Source organism: Pelophylax lessonae (genome assembly GCF_965119305.1).
Source record: "Pelophylax lessonae genome assembly, chromosome: 4".
In the NCBI taxonomy this organism is placed as follows: domain Eukaryota; kingdom Metazoa; phylum Chordata; class Amphibia; order Anura; family Ranidae; genus Pelophylax; species Pelophylax lessonae.
In genome coordinates, this window is record NC_138771.1 from 202,327,504 (window position 1) to 202,337,607 (window position 10,104).

Here is a 10,104-nt window from a genome sequence, read left to right on the forward strand (position 1 = left end):
ACGTCTTCGCCGGTTTCCGGATCCATGGCTTTCCAGAATCCCGGACAAGTGGGTTCGCAAAGTCATACGGTCAGGATACAAGATCGAGTTTCAATCACTCCCACCGGTGCGATTCTTCCCTTCCAATATCCGACTATCCCCGGATTGCTTAGAAGCTTTGCGGGGGGCGGTCACGGATTTAATGCAACAAGGAGTGGTGGTCCACGTTCCTTGGACAGAACGTTTTCAAGGGTTTTATTCGAACCTTTTCACAATACCCAGAAAAGAGGGCAAGGTGCGTCCAATTCTGGACTTAAGAGCACTCAATCTTTTTGTCAAGGTACAAAAATTCAAGATGGAGTCCATTCGCACAGTAGCGGCCTCCCTGCATCAGGGGGATTTTCTGGCGTCCATAGACATCAAGGATGCCTATCTTCACATTCCCATTTACGCAGGACATCAGCGTTTCCTGCGTTTTTCTGTAGAAGAGAACCATTATCAGTTTGTGGTGTTACCCTTTGGTCTCGCCTCGGCTCCCCGGGTCTTTACAAAGGTGTTGGCCCCAGTTTTGGTGCTGTTGCGACAACGAGGCATATCGATTCTAGGTTACCTAGACGACCTTCTGCTTCGTGCGGAGTCTCCGCAGACTTAGACTTAAACTTAGAGATCACCATGATCTCTTTGCAAGAGTTCGGGTGGCTGGTGAACCTGCAGAAGTCATCTCTGGTTCCCACCAGGAGGCTGGAATATCTGGGTCTAATTTTAGACACATCCAGGGCAAAAGTGTTTCTTCCTGCGGGGAAACTCCGGAAGATTCAATCAACGATTCAGTTGTTACTATCCGACAACTGGCCTTCCCTTCGGACTTGCATGAGGGTCCTGGGTTTGATGGTGGCTTCCTTCGAAGCAGTACCATTTGCCCAGTCCCATACCCGAATCCTTCAGAGAGATTCTTCTCAAATGGAACCGGAATCCAGATTCCCTGGACAATCAGATCCGAATGAGCGAGCGGACCAGGGAGTCTCTGGTCTGGTGGCTTCGGTCTCCGATGCTCAGCCAGGGGAAGTCATTTCTTCCAATATACTGGACGATTGTCACTACGGATGCCAGTCTATCCGGGTGGGGAGGAATTCTCGGCAAATTATCTGCTCAGGGGCTTTGGTCCCTGGAAGAATCCAGGTTACCGATAAATGTATTGGACCTAAGAGCGATCAGACTTTGTCTGATTCATTGGACCGAGCAGCTCCGGGGCAGCCTGGTGCGGATCCAGTCGGACAATGCCACAGCGGTGGCTTACGTCAATCACCAGGGGGGCACCAAGAGTGTCCTAGCGGCCATAGAGGTGCTGATCGCCCCGTGGGGGCAGTATCAGCTACTGTATGCCTTCCCTCCTCTCAAGTTACTGCCGAAGCTTCTTCGCAGGATAGAGGTGAAGGGAATCCCAGTTATTCTGGTAGCTCCGGACTGGCCGCGTCGGGCCTGGTACGCCGACCTGGTCAGGCTGGTCGCAGACGTTCCTTGGCGACTTCCTCTCAGGGAGGATCTGCTGTCACAGGGACCGATCTTCCATCCTGCTTTACGATCGCTGGCTTTAACGGCCTGGCTATTGAGACCCAGGTGCTGAAGGACAAGGGATTGTCGACTTCAGTGATTCCTACTCTAATTAAAGCAAGGAAAGCGACATCCAGAAAAGTCTATCATCGCACATGGAAGTCTTATATTGCGTGGTGTGAATCTCTTGGGTTCCCTCCACGTTCTTAATCGGTGGCCCGAATATTGGCCTTCCTGCAAAAGGGGGTTGAGCAGAAACTGTCCTTGAGCACTATCAAGGGTCAGGTTTCAGCGTTAGCAATCTTCTTTCAGAAGCCTCTGGCTAATCATTCCTTGATGCAGAGTTTCATCCAGGGAGTGCGACACCTGGCTCCACCGGTGTGCGCACCCTTGCCGCCCTGGGATCTTAATTTGGTGCTGTCGGTTCTTCAGAAACCTCCCTTTGAAAATATCAGGGAGATTCCCTTGCTTACTTTATCCCAGAAGGTGGCCTTCTTGGTGGCTATCACTTCTGCACGCAGGGTGTCAGAACTGGCTGCATTATCCTGTCGTTCCCCATATCTGGTGGTTCATAGGGATAAGGTTGTTTTGCGTCCGAATCCAACCTTTCTGCCTAAGGTGGTTTCAGAGTTTCATTTGAATGAGGACATTGTATTGCCTTCCCTGTGTCCTAAGCCCAGTCATCCTCGAGAATTCGCGCTGCATTCCTTGGATGTAGTTCGGGCAATCAGGGTATACTTGAATACTACGGATTCATTTCGTAAGACGGATTCACTTTGTGATCACGGATGGCCCTAAGAAGGGGTTGCCTGCATCTGCCGCGACTATCTCTAAATGGATCAGACAGACGGTGGTACAGGCTTATTCTATTAAGGGTCGGAAGCCTCCGTTCCCTGTTAAGGCGCACTCCACTCGGGCGCTTAGTGCGTCATGGGCCTTTCGCCATCAGGCGTCAGTGCTTCAGGTTTGCAAGGCGGCTACATGGTCGTAAGTGCATACCTTTGCAAAGTTCTATAAAGTTGATGTGATGGCATCGTCAGATGCCTCTTTTGGCTGCAAGGTTTTGCAGGCCGCAATTTGAGGAGACCGGTGGTCTACCTCGAGGGTTTTTTCTGTTGGATTTTTAGTTGAGTCTCATCCCTTTTGTCTGATGAGCCTTTAAGACTTCTAGTTGGCACCGGTTGGGCCTTCTGGATTGGATTTTGATTTCCGTTAATCCCACCCCTCATTTGTGGCACTGCTTTGGGACGTCCCAATTTGATATGAATCAGAGGACTGCGTCTGTCAATGAGCGACAGAGAAAAATGGATTTTTGTAAGAACTTACCGTAAAATCCTTTTCTCTTAGCTCATTGACAGACGCAGTACCCGCCCCTCTACTTTGAGTTGGGTTGGGTTAAATTCTGACACTGCTTTGTGACATAACTGATTTGCTGTAGCAGAGAGAGAGGATATACCCTCTGGGACTGCCCCTAAGGTGGGGCCAGAACGTTTTCTTCTACCTAGTGTCCTACTCCTGTAGAGGGCAGTATAACCCAATTTGATATGAATCAAAGAGGACTGCGTCTGTCAATGAGCTAAGAGAAAAGGATTTTACGGTAAGTTCTTACAAAATTTTTTTTTTTTTTATGGGAAATTTTTTTCATCCTGGATTTTTCCTGTGAGATCTACAATCAACTGCACAATTATTGACTGGGAGATGAGCTGGATAACTAGATCCAGTGGTCACCCCAGTCTGGCCAGGGAGCATGCAGACCTCAGCTCCGCGCTAGGTCAGCTGTGACATAGGCCCACAGGACGGGGGCTGGCCTGTGAGTTAACGCCTTGTGAGGTAGCATACGACCAAGTCTTGGCCCGAGTCACAGCGTTCCTCCTGGCCAACAGCCCCCCATTTAGATGGAGAGGGGTTCTGTCTTGAGCCGTGCACGCCTGGTTCCTTGTATGGTGAGTATCTGCCCCCCTTCCTCCCCCTGGAGTGTTTTTTTGGGTTGATGTGGGCCCCTCCTTGGGACAGTCGTACCCCCGGGTTTTCCTCCTCCCCCCCCCCCCCCCCCCCCAGACGCCCCGTATTGCTGAGTCCCTCATCCTTACCCCCCCTCATACGCTGGAGCTTTTTTTGGGTGGTCTGGCCACTTTCCATGGCTGGGAGCAGGGCGCTGACTGGCGATCGGTGGGTCCTCTCCCTCTCTGCGGAGTATCGATTGTTGCTTTGTGCCTGGTGACTGGGTGGTGCTGCCAGCGTGGTGGGGGTTGTCCCTTAGCAGTGGTTTACACTTTTTTGTGGGGGTCCCCCTGGTGACTCGTGGAGTCTTTGGAGCACATTTTCCCACCTGATCCCCTCTGAGGCTGGGTCCCAACCATCCATCCATGCACTGACTGCGAGTCCCTTGTGTCCTGGCTGGAGGAGGCTTGCGGGTCACGGGCTTACAAAAAGTGCCCCCCTCTTCCCCTGCCTCATCGGTCTCATCAGATCCTGAATCTGATGCGGACGTGGGTCACCCTGCTGGGTCTGCAACCACGCGCCTGGAATCCTCTTATAGTGAGGATGATTCCTCCACGTGTGCGACCACGCACAAAAAAGTGCTGGTGGATGCACTGATTGTATCTGTGCGTGAGACCCCGAAGATGGAGGATGCAGCTGAAGCTGCGACAGAGGCGCAGGTACCCTTTGGCACTCACAAGCCATCCAGAGCGGCAAAGGTGTTTCCTTTCCCTGCCTATTTTGACAGAATTGTTGCGAAAGAGTGGGGATGACCAAAGAGTCCAGTGGGGTTCATAAGCGCTTTACTTGGCAATACCCTTATGAGGAGTCCCTTCTTAAGGAGTTGACTGCGGCCAGTGGTGGACCCTCCTGTTTCCTGATTACACAAGGCAACCGTGATTCCGGTTGAAGAGTCCCCAGCCTTTAAGGACCTGGCTGACCAGAAGGCGGAGGTTGTGGCCGGAAGGCGGAGGTTGTGGCCTGTCATATGTACACTCTGGCTCGGCAATGAGGCCAGTATTCACCATTGCCCTAATGTCAAACTCTGACAGAGTGGGCTAGGCTTTTACGCCGTGACCTCGTGGGGGAAGAGCTCCCCCCTGCCTTTGCCAATCTGGAAGACCAACTGGTCCAGGGGCTGCAGTTTCTGCGATGCCTCTTTGAAGGCAGCTTCCCTGATGGCTCGCCTCTGTTTTGGCAGGAGGCCTTCGGTGTGTCTTTTGGCTCAAGTGCTGGTCTGCGAATCAGACTTCAAAAAAGGCTTTGGCTGTTCTTCCTTTCCAAGGAGATCACCTGTTTGGAGCTACCCTGGATGACATCATTAAAGCTCTCATGAGGGGAAGAGTACTTTTCTTCCACAGGCTACTAAGGGCAAGGAACCTCGTCGTAGATGTGGGCCCTCCTTTTCGGCTCAAGTTTTTTTTTTTTTTTTTTTGTTCTCGTCCCTTATGGTTGACTGACAAGGGCTCGAAGCCTTTCAGGTCTGGCACAAACCTGGTCTGGCAAGCCAAGATCAGGCTTCTCCAGACCCATGGACAAGGCTGCTTCAGCAGTAAGGTGTGCCCTCACCCGTATCGGGGGTGGTGGGATGTCTTCGCTGGTTTCTGGACCCCTGGACTTCCTTAGTGCAAAACAAGTGGGTCCACAGTCATTCGATCTGGTTACAAGATCGAGTTTCGCTTTTGTTCCCGGCAAGGTTTTTTTCCTTCTAACTTGCTCCTGTCCCCAGACTGCTTACAGGACCTGTTTGGGGCGGTACAAGACCTGTTCCTTTTAAGTGGTGATTGTCCCATTTTGTTCGGAAAGTTTTTAGGGTTTTTACTCAAACCTTTTAAGTCCCCAGGAAGAAGGCAAAGTGCGTCCAATCCTGGACCTCAAGGCGCTGCACTGCTTTGTGCGGGTACAGAAGTTCAGAATGGAGTCAATTTGAACAGTCATGGCATCCCTGCGTCAGGGGGATTTCCTCACCTCTATCGATATCAAGGATGTCTACCTTTACGTTCCAATATGTCCCAGTCACCAGGTTTTTCTCCACTTTGCTGTGGGAGAGGAGCATTATCCGTTTGTGGCGTTACCCTTTTGGTCTCGTCTCTGCTCCTCGGGTCTTCACAAAAAGTGTTAGCCCCAGTGCGAGCCTTGCTAGGGGGATGCAGTACTGGGCTACTTGGACGATCTCCTTCTGCGAGCGGAGTCTCCCTCCGCTCTGGTGGACAACCAGGAGATTACAATACAAACTCTGCGGGAGTTCGGCCAGATTCTGAACCTTCAGAAGTCTGCTCTGGTTCCATCCACAAAGCTGGACTATCTGGGCTTGACTCTGGATTCAGCCATAGACAGAGTGCTCCTTCCTCTGGACAAACTGCAAAAATTGCAGGCTGCAATTTGCCTCCTGCTGTCCAACAGATGGTCTTCCCTCTGGACTTGCATGATGGTGTCTACCATGGCGGTTCCATACAAGCTCACTGCAAAGGGAGATTCTGACCAAATGGTACGAGACTCCTCAGTCTCTGTAAAATCCAATCCAGCTGGGAATGAGGGAGACCTTGATATGATGGCTTCGTTCTCTGGCACTTAGGCTGGGAAAATCCTTCCTCCCCGTGTATTGGACAGTGGTCATCATGGATGCCAGCCAGTCTGGCTGGGAAGGCCTCCTCGGCAAACGCTCTGCTCAGGGGATCTGGACACTGGGAGAGTCCAGACTCTTGATCAATGCCTTGGAACTCCGAGCGATCAGACTGTGTCTGGAACATTGGACAGATCATCTTAAAGGTAGTTGTGTGCATTCAATTGGACAGAACCACGGAAATGGCTTATGTCAATCTTCAAGGGGGTACAACAAGTGTCCTGGCGGCTCTGGAGGTAGCCAGCGATCTGTCCACCGCAATGTCGCAGTCCCCCTAAAAATCAGATCGCCGCCATTACTAGTGAAAAAAAATAAATAAAAATGACAAATCTTTCCCGTAGTTAGTAAACGCTATAACTTTTGCACAAGCCAATGAAAATACGCTTAATTGCGTTTTTTGGTGGGGTTTTTTTTTTGTTTTTTTAACAAAATGTAGCAGAAAACAAATTGGCCTAAAGTTTTTTTTGTTTTTTTGTTTTTTTTATAGCGCAAAAAATAAAAATCGCACAAGTGATCAAATGCCACCAAAAGAAAGCTCTATTTGTGGGAAAGACACCAATTTTATTTAAGTACAGCGTCGCACGACCACGCAACTGTCCCTTAAAGTAACACCGTGCCGCATCAAAAAAATGGCCTGGTCATTAAGGGGGAAAATCTTCCGGTCCAGAAGTGTTTAACACTGCTTTGGGACGTCCCAATGGTTATACCAGGAGCGGTGTCCATCAATGAATGAAAGAAAATTGGGATTTTTTACTTACCGTAAAAAAAATTTTTTTTTTTCATGTTCATTGACTAACACAGCACCCACCCCTCTGTGGAGTTATTTTCCTGACACTGCTTGCTACAAAACTGGTGGCTATAGCCGAGAGAGGGAGTATACCCCCTGGGACTGCCCATGGGTGTAGCCAGAATTTTTTTTTTTCTGCCTAATGCCCTACTCCTTTAGTAGGCAACATCGGAGAAATGGATTTTACGGTAAGTCAAAAATCCCATTTTTGCATGGTAATGCTTAAGCTACTAAATGGTGGAGGGTCATTTTATGACAGAGGAGACCTATAAGGTCTCTTCTGTCTGTCAATTAAAGTGTGTGTTTTTTTTTTTGTTTTTTTTTTTTTAAGGCTTTGGTTTACTACAACAAGTAAAATAGTCTGAAAAATGAAGGAACACTAAATCAAAATGTCAAATTCTAGGTCAATTCGCTTTTAAAGCATTGCCTTCAAACAAGCTAGGGTGCAGTCATTTTTTTTTGGCATTTGATGGGCGCACACAATTTAAGGCTCGACGTGTATCTTGTGATATAGCTTTATATTATATATCTGGCGATTTTGGCTCTGAGGAAGAGGGTTCTTCCGCGAAACGTGTAAGCCACATCAGGTTTTGAGGACGCCATCACGCTATCCAGCAGTAGAGAAGTGTCCTGGAAGCAAGCGGTGCCCATTTCCTATATGCTTGTTCATATGCTACGTTTGTGAGTATATTGTACGCTACCCTTCTTTGATTTTAATAAACTTTTAAGTGGTAATGCACAAGGTTGGTGCGCCCTTCTCTTGTTGTTTTCTTGTAGTGCCTTATGGATACCCTTGGTCCTGAGGGGGGCAGCAAGACCACTTCATTTGTGTCATAAAACCGCCTAGAAGATTCACCTTCCTGCATACCACTCGAGCGCAGGAGAGATATTGTTGTTTTTTAGTCAGGAGTAAGAACCTGGTTCCCTGCTGGGATCTCTGGTCCTAGCATTTTTTTCCTTTTTTACAGGGAATTTTGAGAACTACAATCAACAATCAATTGTGGTCTTCCCAGTCTGGCTTGCGAGTGCGACCCAACTATTAGCTCGGCGCTAGGTTGGCCGTGACATAGCCCCACTGTAGGGAGGGGCTGGCCTGTGAGTGAAATGCCTCGCGAGGACGCCTAGCCCTGGTCATGACATTGGTCATGGCCAGAGTCTCAGCATGCCTCTGGCCAGCAGCACCTCCATTCATAGATGGCGCGGTGGACTGCCAGGAGTGGTGCCCACTCGGTTCCCAGGTGTGGTGAGTAGTGTCCCCCCTCACCTCTGGGGAAATATTGGGGTGGACACAGGCCCTTCCCTTGTGTTGGTAGGCCCCTTCTGTTTCCTTCCTTCCCTCATGGTCTCATCCCCCACCTCACTAGCAGGGTTCCCTTGCACAGGTTGTACTCACTCCCCCCCCTTAGTCCTCCTTCAGGGTGCAAGGGCTGTTGTGAGGCATGGGGGTCTCGTATGGTAATGAGCTGGAGGGGGTGGGAGCGTGCCAACGGCAGCTCACATTCAGATGATCCTGCGGCAAATGGCTGCGTGGGGGTCCCTGTGGAGGGCCCCCTGGTGGACTACAGGTACCTGAAGGGCCGGTCTAGGATTCTAGGTGCTGTACTGCGCCGCCATTCTGTTGAGGGATGGCTGTTATGCAGCCTCGGCAGCCACGTTTGTGTAGTCCAGTGACCATGTTTTTGGAGTTTCCCAATCTAAGTCAATGCGGCAGTCATTTCCTTGTAGCCTGTTGAGCGGTGAAGCTGCAGTGGGCCTCTAGTGGCAGTGACGGTGCTTCCCTTCTGATCACAGCATGGCAAGCAGCTTGCTCTGAGTAAGTGGTGACTCCCTGCGGGTATATAACTCCCTCTTCTGCCGTAGCAGCGACACTGGTGTGCTGGGACTTGTGGTAGCGGTGTGAGTGGGGTTTTTTTGTGACAATTTTTTGCATATTAAGGGTGGCCCCCTGAATTAACCATGTAGTCCCTGGAGCAGATGTCGCCTGACCCACGCTCAGACCCTCCGGGTCTGTCTACCCTGGCAGCCATGGTGGCGGTCCTACAGTCACTTTTGTCAAAGGTTGATATGGCCCTTCAAAAGCGGCCTAGCAAGAAGCGCCCAACCCCCCCCCCCCCCCCCGCCTTTATCTGTATCCTCTGCCTCCTCAGAGTCTGAGGTGGATTTGGCCGCTGCGGACGTGAGTCAACCCACTGGGTCTGCGTCCACACACCCTGAGTGCTCTGATAGTGAGGATGATTTCTCTTTCACTACGGCCGCGCTAACCGACTCCTGATAAGCTCACTTGACCAATGACTGACAGTGCTGCCAGAGTGTTCTGACAAGGGGTGGGACCGTCACCCCTGTAAGAACACAATAGCACCGCAGGTGAAATCGCTGTACTAACTTTAAATTGTTAGTATAGCGGCTCTGACCTGAGCTGCCAGTTTTTTTTTTTTTTCCCCCCATTCAACCTGTTGAGTTGGGGGAAAAAAAATAGTGCTGTGTACTAGGCTTTACAGAAACAATACTTGTAGGGGTGTGTGTAAAAATATTCAGGGAATCAATGGTATTCTAATAGTCACACACATTGTCAGTTTTGTATGGTGTTTTTTATCTTTTTTTTTTTTTTTTTTCCCCCTTACCTTTTCAGCTAATTGACTTGAGCTCTCCTCTTATAAAGCTGAGCCCTGCAGCCAACAAAGAGAACATGGATTCGCCCCTCCTGATGTTTTGAATCTTGAAATATGACTTGAATTCTGGATCATTTCGCACAAGAAACAATTTTGCTTTTGTACAGCTCTGCACTACTTGAAAGTAATCTACAAAAATGTGCATAATATGTACTCCATTCCGATTTCCTCAATAAATGTAGGATCTGGATTTGGTACGGACAGGCTGGCTTGGAGGAGACAACCTATGCAACCTTTACAGTTCTCCTGCTCTATGGATCACCTAGGTCACAGGCCACAGATACTTCAGTTTAAGCGCTAATGGTAGTGTTGGAAGCTGTGCACATGCCTGCTACATATTTCTACAGGACTACTATGAAGGGTGTTGTAGCTTGTATGCAAGAGGAGACCAAAACTTGGTGCTTCTAGGGAGCTTTAGGGGACATATAAAGGTATTTGTAGATATTGCTAGACTATTGGATACATTACTGTTATGGCTTTACATTAGCCTGTGATAATATAAATGATTGACCGAG

At 49.5% G+C, this 10,104-nt stretch overlaps 1 protein-coding gene across 1 annotated transcript in view; it reads left to right on the top strand.

Moving 5' to 3' along the window:
* The window catches only part of GTSE1 (G2 and S-phase expressed 1), a gene marked incomplete at its 5' end in the record, with an annotated part of 97,865 nt that extends 88,125 nt beyond the window's left edge, over positions 1-9,740 (top strand). Inside the window, one exon of the mRNA XM_082253535.1 lies at positions 9,550-9,740. Within this exon, the coding sequence (XP_082109661.1) occupies positions 9,550-9,633 (84 nt within the window). The 3' untranslated portion in view covers positions 9,634-9,740. The remainder of the gene's footprint in view (positions 1-9,549) is intronic.
* Between the last annotated feature and the right edge of the window lie 364 nt (positions 9,741-10,104).